Genomic DNA, 27,207 nt, shown 5'->3' on the forward strand with positions numbered 1-27,207 from the left:
GGCCAGATCTGCCAGCCTCCGAGATGTGCAGTGATAGGTTCCTGCTCTTTTCCCCTTACCTCACATTCCCCTTTTCACCCCTCTCCAGCCTCCCTCTATCTCAGCCTTCTCCAGTATTATGTCAGGTGACTAATGCTAACTGTCCCAACCAGCACCAGTACGGCAGGAGGAGAGCATCTACCCAGCTCTGGAAGGGTGGCCTTGTGGTTAAGGCACTCCCCTGGGACACATGATACCTGGGGTCAGTTCCTGGTTCTAATAAAAGCTTCTTATGTGACCTCAAGCAAGTCTTTCCACCCCTCAGGGCCTCAGTTCTCGTCCTGTTCAATGGAGAGAATAATCCTTCCCTTCTCCCACCTCCTGTCTCTGCTGATGCAATCTCTTCAGAAGAGGGACTGTCTCTTCCCCTCTATCTGTACAGTGCTTCACACAATTGCTCCAGGTAAGTCACCATAAAAAACTAAACTCTCTGTGCTGACAGACCCCCAGGCCACAACTGGCTGTTTAATGTTCTGACAGTGTCATTCATTTAACCTCCTGGGCCATGCCTTTCTTCAGGTAACACAGCAGCAACTGCCACAGCCTGTGTAATGGGACAGGCCAGGAGGAATGTAGGAACCACCAGGCTGGATCTAGTCCATCTAGCCCAGTGTCCTGTCCCTGACAGTGGCCAGAACCAGATGCTTCAGAGCAAGGTGTGAAAGCCCTGCAGTATCAGATGTGGGGTAATTAGCCCTGTACCCCAAGTCTCATCCTGATATCTAAGGTTATGTCTATGCAGCAAGCAGAAACCCACAGCAGTGAGTCTCAGATCCTGGGTCTACAGATTTGGGCTCATGGGGCTTGCGTAGCTTGCAGACGTTCTGACTTGGAGTGTGAAGCATAGGCAGTTGGCAATAGGCAATATCTACACAGCTATTTATAGAGCCGTAGCATGAGCATGAGTCTGTAGTCTCAGGCTCTGAGACTCGCTGCCAGGGGTTTCTACTTTCTGTGTAGACATACACTTATAGCCAGAGATTGTCTTAGGTCCTAAGCATGAGGCTTGACATCCCTCCCAAAATATGTTAGCATTAATATGTCTGAATGTTCTTGTTATCAATAGAAATGTCCAGCCCTTTGGAGAACCTTGCTAAGTTCTTGGCCTCAATGGCTCTTTGTGGCAAGGAGTTCCAGAGTATAATTACACCTGGTGTGAAGAATGATTTCCTTCTATTTGTTATCAATTTGCCATCCTTTATTCGTTGACTGTCCCCTTGTTCTTTTAGAGAGACAAGGTGGGTGAGGTAATATCTTTTATTGGACCAACCTGGGACCGACATGGCTACAACAACCCTTGTTCTGTTGTTAGGGCCAGGAATATCCGCCTCCATCTCAGGAGTTATTTTACAGACTTTATTAAGTCCCCTGTCATAGAGTGGCTGCCCCATGTAAACAAAGAAGGTCCATCTACCTTATGCCAGATCAGGTGCTCCCAGTAGGGTCAATTAAGAGGGCAGAGCAGAACCTGAAGCTATAAAGGATCAGGGAGAATCTGAGAGAGGGGTAGTCTGTATAAGCTGGAGATCTGGGGTGAGTCAGTGAGGAAAAGGAAAAGTGCCAGAACCAGGAGATTATTCATGGTTCCTGGAGAAGGTTGAAGGCAGGAGAATGTCACAACCCAATGGCCCCCTCCCTCAGGGAGTCCCCTGGGGAGGCAGATCAGCATTGTATGTTGTGAATGCTGTTGCAAACATCGCAAGGCATGTTGGGAAGGGTTAAAGGTGTGAGTGTGGAGTGGAAGATTCCTTTGCAGGTTACGAGAGGCTGAAGCGGGAGGGGAAAGAAGGAAGAGAGAAGAGAATGGGTTAACTCCACACTTCTGCTGGGCTCAAAGATAACACGCTGACTCCAACTCAAGGCCGCAGCACACATCTGACTCTCGGCTGCCTGCCAAGAAAGACCGGTGCCTATTCCACCTCGACCAGCCGTGAGAAAGGAGGATTCAGCTGAACAGGACTGCAGAGGCAACCAAAATGAGTGAGACAGTGAAGGCCAGCAGGGGGAAAACAACCGTTTTCTTGTCCCTGGGGCCGGTGTGTTTTGGGAAAACTGAGGAGGCCACAGAAAGCCTGTTTGGACTGGTACAAAGAGCACCAGGAACAGAGGTGGAACAGAGGTCCCTGAATGAGCCACCCCCAAAAAAACCCAGGACTTAAAAACCCTCCTGAGAGCCAAAGCAAGTCGTCCACCCTCCCCCCACCCCTTCTTCTTACGTTACATCCAGGCTTGGCCAGCCTCAGGTAGTGCGTGTGTGAGTATGAAAGTGGGTTAGGGCTTGGGACACTAACGCTTCTTCCTTCCTTTGAGTGATGTGGGGAACACCCTGCACTCTCCGCTGTTATTTTATTATTTTCATTAATAAAGCTTTAAAACTTAGACACTTGGTGTGCTCCTTCATCCCCTTCCCCACAATTCTGCGGCCTCAGCCTGATCACCTGACACCTCAGGCAGATTGGTAACAGAAATCTGTCACAAGAGCTGCAAGAGGGTTTGCTGGGTGACTTTCCCAAGACAGAGAGCCAGAGATGGAGGGCTGAAGGCAGGAGAGCAGCAGAGGGGGTTGCCTGCTGGATCTAATTTGAAGAGCCAGAGCCAAGGTCAGAGAGGGCTGAAGGCAGGGGAGAGGCAGAGGGGCTTACCCATTGACATCTCTGATCTGGACCCAGGGTGTTGGGAACACTGGGGCATGGCCACTAGGTAACTCGAGGGGATGGAAGACCACAAGTGTCGATGAAGCCCCCTCGCACTAGGCCCCTGTGTCCTTGCCCCACCCCCTCCTGCCTGGAGGCACTCGCAGCAGCTGTGCGTGCTAGGCCCAAGTGTCCTTGGCCCCCCCGCCTGGAGGCACACACAGCAGTTATGCTGAGAATCTGCAACAGTATGTTGCAGAGTCAGACTGCCTGAAACTAAGCAAGGCCAAACAGGGGAGATATGGAAGAACAATGCTGAATAAAGCAGCTTTATGTATAGTTTAACAAATGATACAGAGAATCAGAGAACTAGCTGGGAACTGGATTGGCTGGCTATATGGATACTTGGAGCAGCTTGCTATTGGATAAGTATGCTGGGAAAAAGGATGTATAAAAGCCTGTGTAACTTCCTGCTCTGTTGTGCAGGATTTGAGATTTTATTCTCCCTGTACCTTTTTGAAGCTTCAAATAAACTTTTCTGCTTCTCCACCCCGTTGTGATTATTGGGTGTAGCACACCGGGTAACGAACCAACTCAAGCTGTTGTTCAGCCTCTCGGCACTGGGTGCCGGCAACAAGGGGAAGTGTGAGAGGGCCAGGGCATTAACGGATGCTTCCCTGGTGAGTATGATCTCCCAGCAGACAGGCTATGGGGGTTTCCACTGGGGGAAATGGTGTTGCACTTCAACTGGAAGGGCCATGTGAGTGTCCCAGAAGAGGGACAGAAGAGGATGGACAGAGCCTGGGTGTGGGGGAAAATGCTGGAATGTGGTATGTGTCATGTCAGTGGAAGCGATGTCTTGGGATTTTAAGGACTATTTGCACTGGGGTGATAAATTGACTATATTTTGGGACTTATATTTCAGACTATTTGCACAATGTGTTTGGAATAAACTAGCCCAAAGGAGGGGTATTAATGAGGCAAGAGAACCTGGTGTGGAGTTACTGGGAACTCTGCAAAAGGGAAACTGAGGAAGATGCACTTGTGCTGTGGCCTGTAGCAGGAGGATGCTCCACGTAGTGCCTCCATATGACACCCCTCTTATTTGTGTCCTCTATATGGGAAACAATACAAGGCTTTTCAATTTCTCTTTTCCCCAATGTGTTCCCCAGACAATAATGAATATAACGGAGGACAAAGGGGTATAGGAGAGCTGGCAGTCTCTATGTGGCAGCAGACAATATTAAAGGCACAACTGCAAACTATCCCAAGGTGAAGGAAAGATAAAAAGAATAATAGGAGGCCAATATGCCTCCATCAGAAGCTCTTTAATGGCCTGAAAATCAAAAGGGAATTTTACAAAAAAAAGGAAACATGGACAAATTGCTAAGGAGGAGTACAAGAGAATAGCACAAATGTGCAGGGACAAAATCAGAAAGACTAAGGCACAAAATGAGTTACACCTGGCAAGGGACATAAAAGGCAATAAGAAGAAGTTCTTTAAATATATTAGGAGAAAGAGAAAGACAAAGGAAAGTATAGCTCCTCTACTTAGTAGAGAAGGAGAGCTAATAACGGATGACATCAAAAAGGGTGAGGTGTTTAATGCCTATTTTGCTTCAGTCTTCACTAAAAGGTTAATGGTGACTAGTTACTCAACACAATTAATATTAACAACAAGGGGGAAGGAGCACAAGCCAAAATAGGGAGAGAAGAGAATAAAGAATATTTAGATAAGTTAGATAAAGTCAAGTTGGCAGGGCCTGATGAAATTGATCCTAGGGTACTTAAGGAACTAGCTGAAGCAACCTACAAACCATTATCTTTGAGAAGTCACAGAGCATGTGTGAGGTTCCAGAGTACTGGGAAAGGTGGACGGGGAGCTTGGGTGCAGGAGGAGAGGTGTGGTGAGGTGAGGTGGGTTTGGGGTTCCTGGTGTGGGGGTGAGGCTCAGCAGCAGGTTTTAGGTGTGGGGGGAGTTGGATGGACAGGGGGAGCAACTCTCCATAGAGTGACCCTTCTTCCCACCCCTGCACCCGGAACCCCCCCCACCAAGCCCCCTCTGCATCAGTAGCACGCAGAAACACCCCCACAGCGAGCTCCCCAAACCCCCACTCCTCCAAGCCTCACCCCCTGCATCAGCAGCTCACCGCACCCAGACTCCCAACAGCTGAGCCCCCACCAGCTGCACCCTGAGCCCCCCTACACCAAGCCCCACTCCCCCGGCACCTAGACGCCCCCCATTGAGACTTAACCACCTTCATCTGGACTCCCCTGCCAAGTCCCACTCCCCCTGCACCCAGAACACCCCAACAAGCTCCTGTACATCCAGATCCCGCCTGGACCCACACCAAGCTGCCGACACCCAGATTGTGCCACACGGAACTCTGCTACTCTTGAGAAAATTCTGCACCAAAAAATTAAAAAAATTAAAATTCTGCAAACTTCTGAATATTTGTCAAAAGAACACAGTAACACAACAACAATATAATCACATCCTTTTCAATTATTGTGGTAATTTATTTCAAAATACTTGTCAGCAAATAATTGAAAATGGTGTAATTATATTGTGTTATTTTGACTAATAAAATATGCAGAATTTTAAAATGTGAGCAGAATTTTTAATTTTTGGCACAGAATTCCCTCAAGATTACCTTATCCCTTTTACTTGGTATCACTTAATCCATGACCTTTTGTTAATAAACTTGGCTTGCTTTTGTTATAAATCATCAGTGCTGGGTAAGTCCAATACAGTGTGTGCAACTGGGAGTGTTCTACTTTCTCTGTGGAGGCAGTGACCCTCACACTTTCTCTGTGAGGGCCCAGTGAGAGGGACTGGTTCCTGCAGTAGGATAATTTCGGAGAAAATTTGGGAATGAAAGGATACTAAAATCAGCCTGCAAGGAATAACCGTCTTGGGCAAAGCCAGGGTGAGGCTTGTGGGCTGCTGGCAGGCTATTGGTGTCAGAGCTTTACACAGCTACAAGACACCCAGGTTACAAGGCATATGGTGAATCCCAAAACATCACAATCATTCTATAAAAATTTTGTTTTAACATTATTTTCTCCATTATCCTGTTTCGTTAATGCAACAGTCGCTGTCAGCACCTCTGTAATGAGATGAGCCAATGGAAGGGGTTAGTCAGGTTGGGGTGATTTCAGCAAAGGGATGTAGAGGTAAGTGAAACAGTTGGGAGGCGGCTGGGTCAGGGAACAGCTGGAGTTTTTAGAAATGCTCCTTTCTATAAACAGACTCGTGGCCCAGATCCACAAAGGTATTTAGTCTTCTAAAGTCTGCTGATTTCAATGGGAGTTAGGAGCCCAAATGCCTTTGAGGATCTGGGCCTACTGTCACTAAGGCACTCAACTAAGGGCTAACACTATCGGGACTACCTGATACTCATGCCGAGGCAGGATACTTGGACAAGTCCCAATAGCACAGTGATGGGCAAGGAATAAAACCCCAGAGAGACAAGCTGGTGTCCCCTCTGGGATGGGTTTGGGGTGTCGTGCCCTGGAGGTGCCAGGGACGATTATTTTCTTGATTCCATTTATTTACCCTCCAGTTTGTCGATGAGGGCTCGGTTTGTTTCCTTCAGTGCCTGGTAGAGCCGGTCCTTGCGCTCTGTGTCCCAGTTTGGCACCAGCTCGTACAGCTTCCGCATCTTCCCCGGCTCAGTACAGATTTCCATGTATTGCTCATTGTCCAGTACATCTCCATACAGCAGAGCGAGAACTTCATCCACCAAGGAGGCTCGTTTGATCAGCTGCTCTTGGTGCCACTCAACAAAATGTCCCCCTGAGTAAAAAGACATGAAAAACCCTACTGAATCACTGGGTTTAGTGGCCAGACTATTCAGGGCTGGTCCAGGGGCCACTTAGGGTAGGTCTACACAGGATATCGGATGCGGTTGCCCTAGGTCACCTGACTCACGCTTATGGGGCTCAGGCTGTGAGGCTAAAAATTGCTGTGTAGATATTTGGGCTCCAGGCTGAGCTCTGGGACACTCTACCCTGGCCCAAATGTCTACACAACTATTGCTCAGCCATGGAGCCAGAGCCCCACAAAGCCAAGTCAGCCATGAAATTTTTATCCCTGTGTAGACATACCCTTAGCCACAGCTCTGAGAAGGGGTTGGGACAAAGCTTCTCTGCCCCAGGATGGATCATGCCTCAGAACTGCAATCCCTCCCTCAGCTTCCCATCATGCAGGGGGACATGCCAGCTGCATTGAATAGGGCCACCTGCTCTCCACTGAATCCAGCCATCTGCTACCCTCACACAGCACCGACATGCAGCCATCTCTGGGGTGGTGTTTAACAGCCATTTAACAGTTGCACAACAGTGTTAAGCTAGAGTTCAGGACAGGAAATGCAGGGGGCAGATGCTGGCTGCTGGGACGGGGAGTGTGGCAGACAACTCATGGAATTCCAGACCGAATCAGCAGAGAACAGCAATTAGGCAATCTCCTGACTGTGATTCTCCTATAGACATGCCCTTGCCTTCAGTGAATGGGGATGGATGTGTGAGAGAAGGGGCAGAGTTAAGGCTATTAGTGGTAACTGCTCTTCCAGGGCCTGCACTAACTCTTGCCCTTGATCTGACAGCTCCCAGTACCTGTGTCATGGGAGAGTTCTTTGAAAAGGACTATTGTCAGCAGCACCTTTGGGTAAGAGAGGGGAAAATTGATTCAGTCAGGGCTACCCCTGATGGCAGGAGAAACTACAGCATCAGTTTCAACAACACAGAACTTCATACAGTGGTGATGTCATCAGACTCCCCCTCCTCCAGTTTTTACTGTGGACATGCTCTCCCCCTTGCTGACTGGCAATTTGGTCCTACCCCCTCCTTCCCAGTCATTTCCCTTCAGTCTTACTCTTTCTACCCTCACTCTGTTCCCCCCCCCAGCTCCCTTTTCCTCCCCTACCCAAAAACTAACCCAAAAGGAAAGCCTGTGGCACTAACATGTGTGTGTCACCCACCACTCGGCCTGTGTGTTCTGGTCCTTCCCACAGCCCTGGTTGTGCTCTGTATTGAGACTGTGAGCTCTTTGGGATGGAGACGGTCCCTTTGGTATGGAGCCTCCCATGAGTTTCCCAGCTCCTGGAGCCCCAGCCTACACATGGAGGGACCACTACCCAAAGGACTACAATGACTACCCGAGGCCTCTGAGCCCATTCCCAGCATGCCTGGAGTCAGGGGTGGGGACAGAAGAAACTAGAAATCCCTGCTGGGGCAAGTTAGGGAGGTGTCTTCAGGAGCAACCCCTGGAGCAATGACAAAGCACAGCCCCCAGCAAACTAGCCAGGGAGGGGCAGCCTGACTTTACACAAAGGAGAGAAAGGTCAGTTTGAGTCTGCATCCTGGGAGAGAGATGGTGTGGCTCAGGAGTCCCTGCTGAATTTCCCCTTCCCCTTAAGGGCGTTCTTGTGCTGCTTGAGACTGGGGCTGCAGAGATCAGGCGGCTCCAGATCTGCAATGACCAGCATCCAGAGGGATATCCCACCCAGCACCAGCTACCAACAGCCAATCCAGACTCCAGGAGGATTTCAGCCCAGGGAAGCAGCAAGCCCGGTTGGAGTCAGGAGAGGACCCTGCCTCAACCCACGGTGAAGAAAAAGTAAGGGGACCATTTGTTTAAGCTGGCCAGTGCCATAGCACTGCGACGCTGCATCACAGGACACATGGCATCCTTACGGACTGGAACACCTGGTCAGAAAGGGATCCTGGCTGCTCTGGTCGGCATCGCTGACCAGGAAGTTAGAAGTCCCGTCGGCGGTGCTGCAACACTAAGGCAGGCTAGTTCCTACCTGTCCTGGCACTGCACTGCACTGCGCCCCGGAAACGACCAGCAGGTCCGGCGCTAGTGCGGGGGGCAAGAGGCTGTGCACATTGCCCCCACCCCAAGCAGTGGCTCCACACTCCTATTGGCTGGGAACCGGCCAATAGGAGCTGGGGGGCAGGGCCTGCAGGCAAGAGCAGCAAGCGGAACCTCATCCTTCCCACCCCACCTACTAGCGCCGGACCTGCTGGCTGCTTCCGGGGTGCACCTGCGCAATGCGGTTTCAGGATAGGCAGGGATTATCCTGCCTTAGCCCCACTGCACTGCTGAGTGGGACCCACCAGAGGTAAGCCTGCGCCCCAACCCTCTGCCCCAGCCCTGAGCCCCCCCAAACCCAAAACCCCCTCCTTCACTCCAAAGCCCTCATCCCTGGCCCCACCCCAGAACCCACACCCTGTATCCCCTCCTGCACCCCAACCCCCTGCCCCAACTCTGAGCCCCCCAAACCTAGACCCCCCTTCTGCACCCCAAAGACCTCATTCCTGACCCTAACCCAGAGCCCTCACCTTCTCCCACACCCCAACTCCCTGCCTCAACTCACAGCCCCCTCCCGAACTCCAAATCCCTCGGCCCCATCCCCCCAGCCTACAGCCCCCTCCTGCACTCCAAATCCCTCACCCCCAGCCCCACCTCAGAGCCCTTACCCCCTCCTACATCCCAACTCCCTGCTTCAACCCGCAACCCCCTCCCACATTCTGAATCCCTCGGCCCCAGCCTGGAGTCCCCTTCTGCACCTCAAACCCCTGTCCCAGCCTAGTGAAAGTGAGTGAGGGTGGGGGAGAGTGAGCCACCGAGGAAGGTGGAATGTAGTGTGCAGGGGGCAGGACCTTGGGGAAGGGGCAGAGGCAGGGCAAGGGTGTTCAGATTGGTGCGATTAGAAAGTTGGCAACCCTAGGTATCCCCCCCCCGCCTCAGGATAGTACAGAGAGGGAGCTAGGTTAGAGGAGTTTGTGGTTAGGAGGTGAAGAAATGGCTTATTTATTAATTATTAGCTACCCTTAGCCCCTTCCTTGCCCAGATCCTATGTTCATGTCTCCAGTACAGTCCCCGCTCTGTGCCACTGGTATTGTTGCTGTGTCATTCCTTTGCTGGGTTTGTTTCAATTGCCTTGTTGTCCCTTGTGTACTGAGCTTTATGGTCCTTGCTGCTCGGAGCATGGTCACTGATTTCTCAATGGGCAGCACCCCTGTGTATACGGCACAGCAAGGAGTCACCCTGATTGGAGGCATCTAAGAGCCAAGAAAAATAACCCCGGACCCAGCCCACATGAGGAGATGGATAGCAAGTACCAGGGAGAGGTTTGAAATCTAAGTGAATGTTACAAATATCCCTAACCTGAACAACAGGCCAAAGCAACCCCCTGGGGCCTAATCACCCCATGCATAATTCCAAGGGATGTGAATGAGGAGCTGCCTGCAGAACTGAGCCCTGGCCCTTCGTGTGAAGCCAAGCCCTGGATTGCACGGCTGGAGAAGGCTCTGTCTGGAACGGACCTGACAGCACCACATATTGAAAGAATCTCCCGCATGAAGCAAATGCTCCTACACTGTACGCCATCCAGAGTAACCCACTTTGGCGTTTGCTAGCTCCTGGAACACCAAACTGAGCCTCTAGGGGGTCCTGCCCTCTGGATTACAGCAACAATGGCTCCAGAGCCTCTGGGCACCATTTCTCACCCTGCTTAGGGTCCAGGGCAGGGACAGAATAGACAAAACTCCTTCAAAAGCCAGTGGGGAGCAAGAGATCAAGTGATTCATGTAAATAGTCTGCTGGGCCAATGAGAAGCCAGGACTGTTCAATCCCTCAGTGGGAAGGGACAGCCTGACTCAGAGACAAAGGGAGTTGTTTTTGATTCATGTTTGGGCTGTTTGAGTTTGGAGGTGGGAGAGGAGGAGCAGCACAGCCTGCATCTGGAGTCTCTACTCAACTCCCCACTTCCCACACACAAAGGGGACTTTGAATTATTTGGGGATTTAATATGTGATTGGGCATGCCAGCCGTGCAGGGACTAGCACAGAACCAACCTGGCACTGGCTACCTAGAGCCAGTGGAAATCTCCCCAGGACTCTAGCCCAGGGAGCCAGGAGAGGACTCTGATCCGCTCAGGGGGGAAAACACTATAAGGAAACCCTTTTCTTTTAGGTTTCAGAGTAGCAGCCGTGTTAGTCTGTATTCGCAAAAAGAAAAGGAGGACTTGTGGCACCTTAGAGACTAACAAATTTATTTGAGCATAAGCATACAGTTCACTTCATCGGATGCATTTTCTTTTATTCATCCCAGCCCTCACTTACAGCACTCATCGCAGAACTGATTTTGCGCATGCTGTCTGCCTGGAAAGGTGCTAGGGAGGGAGCTGAGGGTTGTGTGCAATGGGAAGGCAGGGAGGTGGGGAATTTGTTATAGTGTTGATGTTTAGTATTTCAGTTAACTTTAATCCTTCCTCCTCTAATGCCTTTGTTTCTTCTCCCCAATACAGTCCCCTGTGTTATATTTTTCTTTTTTGAGTGTGGTATTGCATTTGTTGGGGTTTGTATTAATGTGTTGTTCATGTACGGGGTTGTATTCCTTGGGAATAGAAAAGAAGTATGAGTTATTTTCCCGAAGGACAGCAGCACCCCTTGTGTCTCAGGCATGGAGAGGAGTCACCTAGGGTGGAGGCACCAGGTGCTAAAGTAAAGACCCCAGGACCCAACCCATGCGAGGTGGAGGGAGAAACCGCTCCAATTAGCGAACAGGAGGGAGGAGGCTTGGGGAGGGGCTACACCAGTATTGTAGGAGCTGCTTAAATATCCACTGTCCAGCTCAGATACCAGTGATGGGCAAGGGATAAAAGCCAGCGAGACAAGCTAGTGTCCCCATTGGGATGGGGTTGGGGTGAACCCTCTTGGGTCACACAGGGAGCTGATTTCCCAGATGTCATTTACTTACCCTCCAGCTCTTCGACGAGGGCTCTGTTTGTTAATTTCAGTGCCCAGTAGAACATGCCCTTGAACCATGAGTCCCAGTTTGGAATCAACTCATACAGCTTCCGCATCTTCTCTGGGTCAGTTCTCTCAACTGTGATCATTTGGTGTGGCTTGTTCTCTGGTGCCTGAATGGGCAGCTGAGGCAAGACATCGCTACTCGCGGCATAGGCAAAAAATCCTTTCTGCTGGTTGGCAAAATGTTCCCCTGAGAAGTCATTTAAAAAAATACCAAATTAATAATTGTCATGATTATATATTATGTTTGTGCCACACGGGCAACCTCTGGCATGGTCACATCCTCCCCAGTTTATTTCCCCAGCCTCCTCCCCGCCAATTCTGCTGGCCCAGTGGCTGGAGGGGAAAAAGTAAATATTACTCCTCCTGCTGTTAATCGTCAATTAATGCTCTCCTGAACCAGACGATTCCCTCTCCCGGCCCCACACACCCCGTTAATGTTGACCCTTGGGTTAATGCAGGTAAAGGAGGAAGCCCAGATGCTGCCTTCTCCTGGGGGGAGGCAGCAGAGAAAGAGCTGAGGGACAAGGCGCATAGGACAGAGACGGGGGACACTGGGAAAACAGAGCTCTGCACACAAATACAGGCATGGACATGCAGACATACAGATATTTTTAAGGGGAAACTTTCAGGAGGAGGGGGAATGAGTTCATCTGTAGAACTAGTTCCACGTTGAATCCTCCGCCCCAATCTTTCCATCCAAAAATGACTCTCCTGTCCGCACCCAACATTTTTTTGGCGATTGCACCTATGTTCCCCGGCGCTGTTTAGCCAGAGGCCTGAGTAGGGGCTGGGACAGATTCTGCCTCAGAAATCACATTCCCCTCTCCATTGTGCCGGGGGGATATGCCAGCTGCACTGTCCCTTTTGGGGGTTGTGTATCATGATGTTTGATTGAAGAGGGGAAGAAAATTTGTGGGGAAACCAAGTGAACAGGGCAAAGCTATTAGGTAGGTGGTCAGAGGGGTGAGCTACAAGGGAATGGCTGTTGGGGGGAAGGGGAGGAGAAAGATTGAGGTTAGGGGAGGGGAGATTGAGACAGATGGGAATAAAGGGCAGTGGGAATGAAGGAGTGATAAGTGGGGGTGGAGAAAGAGAAACCGAAATAGCACCGATATCCTAGAGTGGGTAGCAAGGGAGCATGGTTTCCCGCCCTGACAAACAGGGAGAGACCCTGACTGCCCTCTGGTGGGCAGAACTGGGACACACACAGCTGCTCCACTGGAAGCAGAAGGGCAGAACAAGAACCGGAACTAAAAAAGACAGGCCCTGTAGCTCAGTTGGAGAGCTTACCAGAGGAACCCTGCCTGGATTGAGTGCCCTGGGCAGATAGACTCACTGCTGTTCCGCCTGGCTACAGGTCAGAGCCATTAACTTCTAGCTAACAGGAAAGGTTTAGGATCCCTCCCCTGACCCATTTAGGATGTGTAATTCACAGGTGTGATTTATATTGGTGGAGATACCTTCGGCTATAGATTCCTGAGATGGGGAGAGAAGCTTAGTGTTTTCTATCCCACCTGCTAGGCAGGGAAAAAGGAACCATAAAGAAGCCTTGGTTTCTGAAGCATTACTGGCAAAATGTTTAAGAAAAAGAAAGCAAGAAGCAGGAGGAGTAGGCGAAACACTCAGGCAGTTGTCAGAACAATCCTGCAGGAAAAACAGGATCAGGCCCAGGCAAGCAGCAATCATTCTGCTTGCAGGCAACAGATTAAAAGCTGAAATATAAACTGGATGCCCAGAGGGGCATTGTAGCAGCAGGAGGAGTAGGTACAGATACAAGGGGTACTTCAGGCCCCTGAGATAAAATTACAAAACTATGTTGCCAGTAAAACTTTAAAAGCTGTGGCAGCAGAGAATAATATAATGAAGCTAAGATATAATAAACTGGATGCAGAAGTAAGTGATTTAAAGAAAAAGTAAAGAGATAACAATAGCTTTTGCAGAAATTAATAGTATGAAGTTAGGAAAAAAAATAGACAGGTGGGAATTGTAAAAATATGAAAGAACAACAGTTGTAGTGTTATAAGAAGAAAATTCTGGGTTCAATAATAAAACCCAGTCATGTAAAAGTAAATATATTGTGTAATTATGTAAGGTTCTAAGGACCTAAACCAACATTCCTGGTTTGTAAAAGTCTGTTTTGTAGGTTTAAGATGAATTGGGGTTTTTTTTATTTAATAATGCCATTAAAAATCCATTTGAATATTTTATTCAAAGTTGCTACACTGACAGACCCTTTTGCTGGACACGGGCAACTAGTGTGGTTTGCCTTTAGTATTTTGCACTTAATCCTTTGGGGACATATTATAAAGTTTAGTCTTTTTAAATAAGGACCAGAAGATGTGGGCAAAGCAGCCAGAACCCGAAGAATGGGGAGAGATTCTGGATCCTTTTTAAATAATAAATAGCAGCTAAGAACTGCAGGAGAAGAATAAAAAGTTAAAAGACAGTGCATCTCTGATGCAAGGGCATGGGTGGAATGTACAAAGGAAGCAATGTTAAAAACACTAAGTCTTAACATGGCTCTAAGTAGTCACACTGTCACTTGAATAAGGATACATAAAAATTTTAAACAGTTACACTTTAAAATTAATATGGCTAATATAATGTTATAGAAGTTAACTATGGAAGAAATGTGCATTCCCCCCCCCCATGAAATTTACCATATACACCGTATAAGGGGTAAGAGAAATGTCAATAAAACATATTACTTAATTAAAATCCTATTAGGGCTCCAAAAAGAGCCACAATAGGTTATAGAGTAGCAGCCGTGTTGGTCTGTATCCGCAAAAAGAAAAGGAGGACTTGTGGTACCTTAGAGACTAACCAATTTATTTGAGCAGTCTCTGTAGTGCCACAAGTACTCCTTTTCTTTTTATAATAGGTTATGTTTTCTTTTTCAGATTGCTGGGTGTCCTGAAGCAGAAGTTGAAAGTGGAAAATAATCAGAACTCTAGTTCTGACTTGCTGGTGGAAATTAATGCTTTTAAAACAGAATCCAGTCCCTGAGCTAGTGATTGCTTTGGATCCAAAAAGCAACATCTGTGTTGATGCAAATTACCCAGCTGAGAGAGGAGGAAAAGATCTGCCCATATACGGTAGCCAAAAAGTTTTGTTTGTTTGTTTTTTTAAATGAAGTAGTTTGCAGATACGAAACCCTGGAAGTCAGAGACTCAGACAATGGGGGAACCTTCGTAGGGGCAGTTTTTACAACCATGATATAGGCATTAGGAGTTAAACAAAAGTTCCACATACCTTACCGACCCCAGTCGTCAGGCCAGGTGGAACGTATGAACCAAACTATTAAAGAGGTACTGTGCAAAGTACTAAACCACACAGGTAAAGATTGGCCTGATAAACTGCCAGTAATTCTTGGGGCCATACGCATTAGCAATAGACTACGAACAAAAATACACCCATTCCAAATTCTGTTTGGGCAACCTACACGCCTAATGATCGACCCCAGTCACCTAGACAAGGGTCCAGGGGAGCCTCTTAATGCTACTCAGCATGACTACTTCCAATGGCTTAAACAGCTACAGGAAAATAAAACTACATTACGGTACAGAGTCAATCAGGCTATTAAACAAAGGAATAATAAAATCCAAGAACAGAAACATGTGAATCAGCATTGTGGGAGACAGGAAATCAAGTAATGAACCTGAAGCTGGAAAAAAGGGGCCACTAATTAAAATCAAAATGGACAGGACCATATTCCATAGTGGATCGCCTCTGCCCACTGATATACCACATTAAGAAGGACGGAACGCCAAAATGGGTACGTGTTGCACAAATTAAACTGTTTGCATAAATAATAAATCACATTTGAACTCTCTTTACAGAAAAGAACTCCCTGAAATTAAAACACAAGGCACTGCTTAACCACCACAATTTTACTCCACAGAAAATAAGATTGCAGTGTAAGATCTGGCTCTGTCTGCTTTTGAAGATTTTCAGTGCCAAGATAGCTCTAGTGTTCATGAGAGAAGATGCAGCCCTCCTCATGAACCAATATGCAAGGAATAATTCACTCTCTATTAACCAGTCATGGGTCCCCAAGTGATCCGGTAATACTTATAAAATTGTATAATAAAAACACCAGTCAGGTTCTAAAACCACTAGGAAGTAGCAGTGTGTACACCTGGAAAGGTGAGGTGGGACTTAAGGTCCACCTTCTAAATATTACAGGAATACAAAATCACTGGAAAATAGGGGTTGAGATAAAAGTTTTTTGGGGGGATACTAGGTGGATCACCAGCTACTCACAATTACCATACGAGTGGGACAGGCTCATTAAATCAGGAACAAGGTTAACGGCAATTGCGGGCTACTGTCCAATGGTAATTTAAATTTATGGTTCCTGGACACATGTACTAAAACCTGGACCAGGGACTACACATTTAAAAAGGGCACCCCAGTTAAAATAAAGAAACCTAAACTGTTTATCACCCAAATTAATCCAGTAAAGGTACTGTTAAACCCCCTGTTGGTAGAAATAAAAATTGGTATGGATTGGACATGGCTAAACGTGTCAGAAATAGAAGATGAAGGTATACCCTACTCCCTTCCTATTTTGAAAGCATGGATAAAAACACATCAGCTCTCAGGTGGCCGAGCAAAGCGAGACATAATACAAGTAGAACTAGAAAATAAAACTGCCTTGGCCATAGGGTGTACCGAAATGCGAATTCTTAGCTTAGCAACACGTGAACATGAAATGTTTTGGGTAGTATCTGGAAATGTTAGCGTGCTAGCACATCTTTTAAAACAATGCAAAAGATTGTCATTCAATATCTATAGATATGAATGGATGCAATACGTTTCTAGTATGGTAAAACCTAATCTGCTATTGGGTGCAATTATTAAAATTGCTCACCAACAGTCTGTAGAGGCAGAAATATGGAAAGTAAGCCCACTTCCAAAATTAACCATGGGATTTTTTTGGTAACCCCGGGTTGTAGGTCAGTGGGTTGGGAAGAAGAAATTATGAGACACTCGAGGGTGTACAGAATGGAGCCCTCAAAAATGGGTATGCTTTTTCTTGCCTGTCACTACAGAACCATGTAGCATAAATACATCATTAGGAAGATGTGTTTGGGATGAATTGAAAATGTAACGCGTGTGTTATAAAATGGACAATGTGTATGGGTTGCATCCTGGGAAAATGTGTTTTGGGAAGATGGAAGCATTAGCCAACCCCCAGTGGCTGAATGTAGATGCAATGCCAGCGGACTATATACTAGCAACCATACTTACTATTTACCAAAGATAAAAAGGTACAAAGCACAGTAACTGCTGCTTTGATTAATTTTTCTGTTACCCTTGGCCTAGATTGATCAGTAAAATCATGCCACTTATTTGCAGAAACAGAAGTGACTCGGTTTTTACAGCAAAGACAAAAAGACACAGGGAAACGCGTTGTTCAAATATTACATGCAAATGGAGATATGTTAAAAATTGCCAAACCTAAAAAGAAAATAACAGCCTATCACTGGTACGATATCTTTACAGGCTGGTCCCCTACTTCTAAGGGCATTTTGTCTATTATGTTTCATCCATTGCTGATGGATTAATATTACGTTGCATTTGGCTGGTGGGAATGTGTCGTCTGTGTTGCTGGATAAAGAAAATGTTTGTTAAACTACAACCACAAGCTCAGTATATTGCTTTAAAATAATTATGTAAGATATGACCCACTGAAGAATAATACTAATGATTAGTATAAGAATTATGAATATTGTAATAGAATGAAGTTTTAAGATTAATTTAGTTTAAGTGTAAGTCCTTTGATTAAAATGCTAATGTGTGGGCCTCAGACTGGCCACGAAGGTTAGCTGTAGTTTCTGATGTTAGGATAAAGGTAAATTAAAAGGAATGGAATGCTATGAAAGACCTTGTACGAGATAAAAAGTTTTAGTGTTAGAAGTAGCTGGTACTAAAAGTGATTTTTATGCCATGCTGCAGCTAGGTAATACTTTGTTTGTGCGAATGAGAGTGAGAATGTTTTAAGAAAGATAAACGTGAAGAACGTTGCCATAATTAACGGGTCCCACTTGGCGGATGACTTCGTCATGGCCTTGTCACCAGGCTGACAGTTTGAACTCCTCAAACTCCGGAGCAACGGTAGAAATGCCAGGTCTATCACGTAAACCTCTTGAAGGCCTGGCATGAGCAGGAAAGTCTGCTAATAACCCCATATCCCCCTGACCCAGAGTTAGGGCCCCAGGGCCCCACTCCGATGAAACAAGGGGAACCCCTCCTCAGAGAAACCCTCACTCCTGAGCAGCAAAAGCAAGCAGGATGTCTACTGGAGGCCTTCTCCTGAACATTCATGGCAACACCAGGGCAGATCCTGCAGGCCCAGCACATCACCTGCACACACACACTTCGGGAGGTAGTTTGTGAAACCACCCGTCCCACGCCACCGGCAGGATGTGATGGAACAAGCGGTGCAGGCAATGCTGGAGCTAGGGATCACAGAAATGACACAAAGCTAGTGGCACAGCCCCATTGTTCTGGTCCCTAAACCAGATGGGACCTACCAGGTTTGCACTGATTTCCAGAGAATTAGTGCCATTTCTAAATTTGAAACCTACCCAATGCCCCGGATAGACCAACTTGACCATATGGGCGAAGCACGCTCTATTACCACCCTGGACCTGACAAAGGGATACAGACAGATCCCACTGGACCTGATCTCGAAGGAAAAGACCCTATTGGCTGCCCCCACCAGGCTCTACCAGTTCACCCGCATGCCTTTCGGACTCCATGGGGCCCCTGCAGCCTTCCAGTGGTTGATGGATCGCCCACTCTAGTCACACCTTGAATATGCCTCAGCCTACCTGGATGATGTAATGATCTATAACTGTTACTGGGAAGAGCACCCAAACCAGCACCCCTACAGACCCTCTGATCCACAAGACAGATGGCTAACCCCAAGAAATGTCAAATTGCCTACCAGGAGATCATCTATTTGGGATACGTCCTGGGACGGGGGAAGGTTCGTCCTCTAGTTGGAAAGGTCCAGACCATTCAAGAACAATGACCACAAAAGAAACAAGTGAGGCAATTTTGGGGGCTGGTGGGCTGTTACCACCACTTCATCCCCAACTTCACCTCGATTGTTCTCTCCCCACCCCCCAACAGAAATCCTAACAACCAGGCACAATGTGTCAGCTGCTTCCCGAGTGTGCCAAAGCATTCCAGATGCTAAAGGACCATCTCTGCCATGAACCAGTGAGTTATAGCCATGATTTCTCTCATAGATGTGTGGTTCAGACCGATGCCTTGGCAGTGGGGCACGAGGCTGTCCTCTCTCAGACCCGCAATGGAAGGGAACACCCCGTCCTTTTACATTAGTCAGAAGCTCTTTCCCCGGGAACGCAACTATTCAACCATCAAGAAGGAGGCCCTGGCAATTAAATGGGCTGGGGAGGCCTTTCGGTATTACCTCCTGGGGGTCTCCTTTGTTGTGGTCATGGATCATGCCCCCCTCAAGTGGCTGCAGACTATGAAAGACACTAATGCGAGGCTAATGAGGTGGTACCTCGCCCTTCAACTGTTTGCATTTACCGTGTAACATAGTGCAGTTAAGGAGAATGCAAAGGTAGATGGGGGAGGGGGACCATACCAGCCCAAGAGAGTAGGGGCTGGACTTGAGGGTGGGGTGTAGCAAGGTGGCATGTTCTCCCACCCTGACAGATGGGGAGAGACCCGTGACCACCCCCTGGTGGGTAGAGTTGGGACACCTGTGGCCACCACACTGCTTCCAGCAGGGCGGGACAGGAACTGGAACTATAAAGGATAGGCCCTCTAGCTCAGTTGGAGGAGAGCTAACAGAAGAGCAGGACGTCTCTTCCCCACTGCTGGAGTTTGGAGCTGACGGAGACTGCCACAGCGCCAGAGACCTAGAGAGACCATTGCAACTGCCAGGCACTGGGGACCTGAGGAGCTGCCACTTGCCATCTATGAGATGAACCCCAGCGAAATGAACGATGACCCTGGAACCCAGGTACCCCCTGACTGGGAGTGTAGGAAGAAGCCCAGGGAAGCCGAATAGGGTTCAGCTTTGTTACTGTCTACAGGCTGGCCAGCATGTTGTGGCCAGAATTCCCCACTGACCCAGTGGCGGACAGCTCCGCCACTGTTAGATCCCTGTGCTGGGACACAGTGGAGTGGGCGGGCATGTGTCCCCCTGCCCCGGTCACCCCACCCCTAGGGTTGGCCGCTTCCGCATCTTTAGGCCAGGAGGCCTGCATTTGTCTGGCGCCCGCCTGAGCTAGGATTCCAGACGGGTTTGGCTGTTGCTCCCACCAGAGAGCTGATTTCCCCTGAACTGCTGTGTTGCTCAGCTTGGCTACAGGCCAGAGCCATTAACCGCTTACTAATTTCCCCCTGAACTGAGTTGCTCCCGGAGGGATTGTAGCCCACCCTGATGGACGGGGAGAGACCCTCAACCACCTTACAAGTGGCTTGTGCTTTGTAAGTATCTAGGCCTGGTCTGCACACATAAGTTGCAGTTTGCTGACTGGCTAACAGTGATTTCAGAAGAGGAAGAGGCTGCATGGATTCCAGGAGAAGATTGCTACAAGCAGATGGAGGGAAGATGTTTTTGACTCAGCAGATTGTATACATTTGGTGATCTAAGGGCTTGTCTGCACTTACATTTTATAGGGCTCTAGCTTGCAGGCTCAGAGGTGTGAAAGATCACCCCCCTGAGCACTGTAAAGCGCCAGCGTGGACAGGCTCAGAGTGCTGGGAGCCGCACTCCCAGTGGTCTGAGCTATTCCCCTCGTGGAGGTGGATTACCAGGAGCGCTGGGAGAGCTCTCTCCCAGTGCTTGCCTGGGACCACTCTCACACATCAAAGCACTGCTGTGGGAGCCCTTGAACTCTGCAGTGTAGACTTAGCCTAAGGCTCAGGTGAACTCAACCTAAGTTTTGGGAACTCGGAGTTTCTCCTCGCTGTGTTTCTGTGAGCACTGGCCTGTTTCGATTTAATTTGTTTTCTTTATTTATGTTTATGTATAACTGTGAAGATAATGTATGTGGATTATCAAATAGCCATGTTATGTTATAAAAACTAAGTTATTATTTGTTTTATTATTTATGTTTCTTTATCATAAAGATTTTATAAAGGGGGTACTTAAATTCATTCCTTTTGGGATATTTGGGGATTTCAAGGTGGGGAAGTTAACCCAGTGCAATCCTTGCTGAAAATCCTTAAAGACTTAATTCTGGGTCTCAAGCTGCTTTTCTATGGGAGTTGGGATTTTTTAAGGCACTGGAGAACGGCAATGAAGAGAACTGTAGCCCACCCAAAGCCCAGCGCCATACACACACCCCTTCTCATTCAACACATGCTCAGATCAACATAAACTCCACAGAGCAATCGCAGCACAGATTCCCCAGCACAAACCCCAGACACAAAACAACACCACCTCTCACACAGCAACACAACCAGCATGCAAAATAACCCCAAACACACAGCCCCTCCCTCACCATAGCACACACCCCTCATTCATCATCTGCACCGATCAACACAAAACACCCAGCGTAACACAGGCTCATCGGTTTATGGTTTCTTAGGGTACGTCTTCACAGCCACTTTCAGCGCTGAAATGTTTGTCGCTCAGGGGTGTGAAAAAATATCCCCCTGAGCGATAAAAGATTCAGTGCTGCAAAGTGGCAGTATAGACAGCGCTCGATCGCTGGGAGAGCTATCCTCCTCACGGTGGTGGGGGTTTTTATACCACCGGGAGAGCTCTTTCCCAGTGATAGATCCCAACTACACAGCCCACATTAAAGCACTGCCATGGACTGTGTAGACAGAGCCTTAGAACTGCTGTCTGGGAAGTGGGGCAGCCAAGTGGTTTAAATAAATCAGTTTAGTTAAACTCCTGCAAGTTTGCATGTAAACAAATTCCAAGGTAACCTGCCCAGGGGGACCCTCCCCCTTGCTCTGGGATCCAGAATCCATTCTCTTTCCTCCTTTGGTTTTTACTGTGATTAATCCAGACCTGAGGGAGGGTGGATTGGTGGCAAGGAGGGAGTCCCTAGTGCACTGTGCTCTGGCATTGTCGCTTCACTGTTCGTGCTCTGCAAAATGTTATTAAAATAAATCAGTAGTTCCCTATAGAAGGGAGAGGGAACCTGGCTCTACAGAGGGGAGCTGTCACAAGCTCTTAAACAAGAGCAAATCAGCAGCAGGTAAACTGGGCTCCATGGGAGGATCCGAGGGAAGCAGAGAAAATTAATGTGAAAGCTGTCTCCTCAGCAGGGGTGGGTGGATGAGGAAGTATTTTAAACACATGGGGTCCAGGCCAGAGAGGTTTATTCAGCTGTTACTTAGTGACCTCACTGTGAGCTTTGCCTAAGTAAGGACTGAGGAATAACTGAGATGGGATGTCAGGATTTAGATTCACTCACAGAATCTCATTTGGGCCAATCTCTCATCTTCTGTGATATTTACTAGAATGTGTGAAATCAGGTTTCCCCCAGATGTAATCTCCTGGCTCCCTGCTGCCAACTCCAAGCACTTCTAACGCTTCCCAGTAGAGGGGAAAGGTCGTACTCCTTTTCTTTTTGCAAATACAGACTAATACGGCTGTTACTCTGAAACCTTTCATTCAGACAGCTGCACCGGCACAGGAGCCAGCAAACAGAGCTGTAAACAGGGGCGTTTCAGTGGGAGTTTGAAAGGGGAGTTCGTATTGTGGTACTTGTGTGGGGTTTGTTTTTGCTGTGAGTGGTGGTGTTTTGCGGTGGTTTGTGTTTCCCAGATTAACAGGATTTAGGTGGGAAGGCTATGACAGATACAGAGGCAGCAGAGGGAGTGACCCATGTAGTGGAAGACACAATGAAGATGACTGGATGTGGAAGCTGCGGTATGTATATGATCCTCGAGGGGCTACCTGGTAAGAGTTTTGTCTGCATCAAATGCCGTCTGATAGAGCTGATGGAGGAAAAGATCCGAGGATTGGAGATGCAGGTGGAAAATCTGGTTGAGTTTAGAAGGGGGTTCGAGTGGATTATGGAGCAAAGACATGAGGCAGCTGAAGGGAAAAGCTCAGACTTGCAGATAGAAGCAGGACTGAAGAATTCTGAGGGGAGACTGTTGGGTGAGGAAAAGTGGACAGTGGAAGCATGTGACTAAGAGAACCAGGCAGAGGAACAGACGGGCTAGTGAAGGAGAAAAAGAGCTCAAGAATAGGTTTGCAGAGTTGGAAAATGAAGAAGGGGCTCAGCAGGTGATCACTGAGGGTGGCAGGGCGAGGAAGAAGAGAAGAGCAACTAGTCCTATAGGAAAAGGGGAAGAGTCAATGGAAGCTACACTAAATATGAGTCCCAGGAGGATACAGGATGGGTTGAAGAGCATTACAAGAGAGAATAGGAATAGAAAGAACTTGCAGCCAGAGGGAACAGGGGATAGACTGGAGAATAGCATGGTCACCAGGAAAAGGCAGGTCTACATGATCGGGGACTCTTTACTGAGAAGAATAGACAGGCCTGTAACCAGAGCTGATCCAGAAAACAGAAGGGTGTGCTGTCTGCCAGGTGCTAAGATACGGGATGTAGACCTGAGGTTGAAAAGGATCCTAAAGGGAGCAGGAAAGAATCCCCTAATTATCCTTCATGTGGGAACAAATGATACGGCTAGATTCTCGCTGGAACATATCAAGGGAGACTATGCTAGGCTGGGGAAGACGCTTAAGGAAATCGAGGCTCAGGTGATCTTTAGTGGGGTTCTGCCTGTTCCTAGAGAAGGGCAACAAAGGTGTGACAAGATTATGACTATCAACAGATGGCTCAGGCAGTGGTGCTATAAGGAGGGCTTTGGGATGTATGGCCACTGGGGGGCATTCATGGACAGAGGACAGTTCTCTCAGGATGGACTTCATCTGAGTAGGGAAGGAAATAGACTTCTAGGTTTTAGTACCATTATACAAGGCACTGGTGAGACCTCACCTGGAATACTGTGTGCAGTTCTGGTCTCCCATGTTTAAGAAGGATTAATTCAAACTGGAACAGGTACAGAGAAGGGTTACTAGGATGACCTGAGGAGTGGAAAACCTGTCTTATGAAAGGAGACTCAAGGAGCTTGGCTTGTTCAGCCTAACCAAAAGAAGGTTGAGGGAGATATGATACTTTCTATAAATATATCAGAGGGATAAATACCGGAGAGGGAGAGGAATTATTTAAGCTCAGCACCAGTGTGGACACAAGAACAAATGGATATAAACTGGTCATCGGGAAGTTTAGACTTGAAATTAGATGAAGATTTCTAACCATCAGAGGAGTAAAGTTTTGGAATAGCCTTCCAAGGGAAGCAGTGGGGGCAAAAGATCTATCTGGCTTTAAGATTAAACTTGATAAATTTATGGAGGAGATGGTATGATGGGATAATATGATTTTGGCAATTAATTGATCTTTAAATATTTACGGTAAATAGGCCCAATGGCCTGTGATGGGATGTTAGATGGGGTGGGATCTGAGTTGCTACAGAGAATTCTTTCCTGGGTATCTGGCTGGTGAATATTGCCCATATGCTCAGGGTTCAGCTGATTGCCATATTTGGGGTCAGGAAGGAATTTTCCTCCAGGGCAGATTGGAAGAGGCCCTGGAGATTTTTCGCCTTCCTCTGTAGCATGGGGCACGGGTCACTTGCTGGAGGATTCTCTGCACCTTGAAGTCTTTAAACCACGATTTGAGGACTTCAATAGATCAGACATAGGTGAGAGGTTTATCGCAGGAGTGGGTGGGTGAGATTCTGTGGCCTGCATTGTGCAGGAGGTCAGACTAGATGATCATAATGGTCCCTTCTGACCTTAATATCTATGAATCTATTTCTCAAGCTAGGTGGATGGGTGTAACAGAAAGCAGGGAGGCTGCAGGGACCCTGCTCATAGGTGCTGGAGCTAAGGGTGCTGGAGGTGCTGCTACACCCCATGGCTTGTGGCTTCCATTCTATCCAGGGTTTACAGTTTGGTTCAGTGGCTCTCAGTACCCCCACTATACAAATTGTTCCAGTACCTCTGACCCTGCTGGGAGCTATTCTCTCTCTGGCTCCTTCCGTACCAGCTGTCGGTGTGGGAATGAGTATCTCCGACGTGGGTCCCTGTGCCTCGATTCTCAGCACCTCTGCTCCATAGTCCTTCCCGTAGGAGCTGATCTTCAGGTCAGTGGGGGCGCTGGCATCTGCTTTCTCTCGTCTGCTCTGGTCGGTGGGCTTGTAATATCCCGCCTGCCGCTGGATTCCACTCCATTTGCCCTTGACACTCTGCAGCTGTGCCTTTTCCAGCTCTTCCAGGGCTTTCCTCGCCATGCTACCACCTCAGACAAAGGCACATCAAACTGCCAAGAACAGCAGAGACAGAGTCAGAAAACTGCTGCTGCACATAGGACAGGGAGCAGGAAGCGCTTGCTCGTCAGAGAAGCAGGAAGGGCTTGAGAATCCAGCTTCCGTGCACAGTAACAGTACACTCCCTTCACCCTGCCCTATCCTGCCTCCTGCACTTCCTGGTTATTGCTCTATGTGGCCCGAGAATGTGTTTGCGAACTCTGTGTTTAATGTCGGGATCTGAGTCGTTATTCCCATTAATCTGAGACACCCAAATATTAAAATCCATGGGCCTGTTTAACATGGCATCTTCTCGAATGGCACTTGGTAAGGTAGGAGATTCACAAAGGCATTTAAGTGCCTAGTTCCTACTGATTTCAATGAGAGTTAGGTGCCTAAATACCTTTGAGAGTCTGGGCCCTAGACTGTATATTAAGGAAGGACTTAAGTGCTGGAGAAGGTTTCTGTGGGCCCCTATATGCTGCCACCAGTGTATAGGGTGACCAGATAGCAGGTGTGAAAAATTGGGACACCTGATTTTTGGGGCAAGGGGGGGGAGATAGTTGAGTGCATAAGACAAAGCCCCTAATATCAGGGCGGTCCTGTTAATATCAGGACATCTGGTCACCCTACGAGTGTCTGGGGACCATAAACCCCTTAGCTGGCCAGGGGAGAATATAGTAAATTCATAAAAGCTGAGTAGGGGTCATGCTGGAATCAAGGCTGGGGAGGCCATAACTTAGAGCAGCTCCATGGACCTAAATTATGCCATAAGCTGTTTCAGCCCCTGGGCAGCCCAGAATTGGGAGGGTGCAAAATTTGTTTAAGCCGTCATTGCCCTATCACCCCAAGGACTGTGACTTCTGGGCTGTGCCCCTTGGAAGGGCAAAATCTGACCCTTGGGATCTATGTCAGAGCACCCCATTGTGCAGCCAGTATGTTGAATAAGGCAGGGGTCAGTGGAAAAATCTGTACTGACTGGATTCTTTGTTTTTGTATTTAATGCACTAAAAAATCCCCTAAAACTGCCCTTTTCCTCCAGGAGCAAACGTGGCAGAGTTACTTCTTTTGTCAATCTGCTCTCTTCCCAATGTGTTGATTCCGATCACGGCCACGTGTTCTCCTCAGCGAGCTCAGCCTAAATTCTCTAGCAAGGCACCATGGTTTCTGAGGCTGTCTGGTACAGGGGACTGGGGATTCTGCAGCAGCCTCAGGGGAATTTCAAAAATAGAGGTTTTTACTGTTAATAAATATGAAAACAACTAACCCGGTCGGAACAACACCCCTCAGGTTACATATTGTAATATTTAATTCAATCATATCCTGCTCCCACTGCCTCCAGTTTGGTATTGACACACACAGCAGCACTGCAAAAGTTGTCAGGAGAAAGCTGGAGGTTTTGGTAGATATTTTAGGGCATGTTGAGCTGCAAACAGGAATCTTTTTGCAGTGCACCTGCTTGAATCTGCACATTTATGAACTATACTGCATATTGGTGCTCTTTATGTTACCCATCTACAGACACAACACACACACACAGTCATACAGAAAAGCACTATGTTGCGTATCAGTTAAGCTAGCTGATGATGTACCAGGCCTAACACAAAACCTCCAAATCAAGGACATGAAAAGCCATGGCATCTAACAGACTCCTGTACCACGAGACACACTTCACCACCAACCCTGACACCATACAGCACAGACCACATTACATCCTTAACTCTGTTCCAACAGGGATTTCAACTTCCAATACCCCTGCCCATCTGTTGTTCACAGAGCTGGAATCCCTCCCTCCCTCAGCTTTGGGGAAGGGGGCACTAGAAAAGCTGTTATCCCTATTAATCCCCAGTCATTCCAGCTCTGGGAATAGCCATACTGGGTCACACCAAAGGTCCATCTAGCCCAGTATCCCATCTTCCAACAGTGGCTAATATCAGATGCCCCAGAGGGAATGAACAGAACAAGTAATCATTAAGTGACCCATCCCCTGTCATCCATTCCCAGCTTCTGGCAAAAAGAGGCTAGGGACACAATCCCTGTCCATCCTGGCTAATAGCCATTGATGGACCTATCCTCCATGAATTTATCTAGTTCTTTTTTGAACCCTGTTATAGTCTTGGCTTTCACAAGGAGTTCCACAGGTTGACTGTGCGTTGTGTGGAAAAAATACTTCCTTTTTTTGTTTTAAACCTGCTGCCCAGTTCTTATGTTATGAGAAGGAGTAAATAACACTTCCTTATTTACTGTCTCCACAGCAGTCATGATTTTATAGACCTCTATCATATCCCCCCTTAGTCGTCTTTTTTCCAAACTAAAAAGTCCCAGTCTTATTAATCTATCCTCATATGGCAGCCATTCCAGACCCCTAATAATT

At 47.8% G+C, this 27,207-nt stretch overlaps 2 protein-coding genes across 10 annotated transcripts in view; one reads left to right on the top strand and one right to left on the bottom strand.

Moving 5' to 3' along the window:
• Positions 1–26,952, bottom strand: part of LOC311522656 (uncharacterized protein) — a 64,770-nt gene extending 37,818 nt beyond the window's left edge. For 2 of the 4 annotated variants that reach the window (XR_014712174.1, XM_084632110.1), the window contains exons 1-3: positions 24,527–26,951; positions 11,443–11,685; positions 6,232–6,471 (exon numbers count right to left, since the gene is read on the bottom strand). Coding sequence is in view for 3 of the 4 variants with exons in the window: in XM_084632110.1 (XP_084488236.1) it covers positions 6,232–6,471; positions 11,443–11,685; positions 24,527–24,818 (775 nt within the window). In the remaining variant the exon portion in view is untranslated. Of the gene's footprint in view, positions 1–6,231; positions 6,472–11,442; positions 11,686–24,526 lie in introns of all 4 variants that reach the window. The other 2 variants (XM_084632112.1, XM_084632111.1) reach the window with 2 other exon arrangements.
• Positions 14,706–27,207, top strand: part of TRIM72 (tripartite motif containing 72) — a 30,595-nt gene continuing 18,093 nt past the window's right edge. For 3 of the 6 annotated variants that reach the window (XM_084632134.1, XM_084632131.1, XM_084632136.1), the window contains exon 1: positions 20,718–22,380. The gene's annotated coding sequence lies outside the window, so the exon portion shown is untranslated. Of the gene's footprint in view, positions 15,274–20,717; positions 22,381–24,605; positions 24,672–27,207 lie in introns of those variants that run through there. The other 3 variants (XM_084632132.1, XM_084632135.1, XM_084632133.1) reach the window with 2 other exon arrangements.

This window comes from Lepidochelys olivacea, assembly GCF_965140295.1.
Source record: "Lepidochelys olivacea isolate rLepOli2 genome assembly, chromosome: 6".
Lineage (NCBI taxonomy): Eukaryota > Metazoa > Chordata > Testudines > Cheloniidae > Lepidochelys > Lepidochelys olivacea.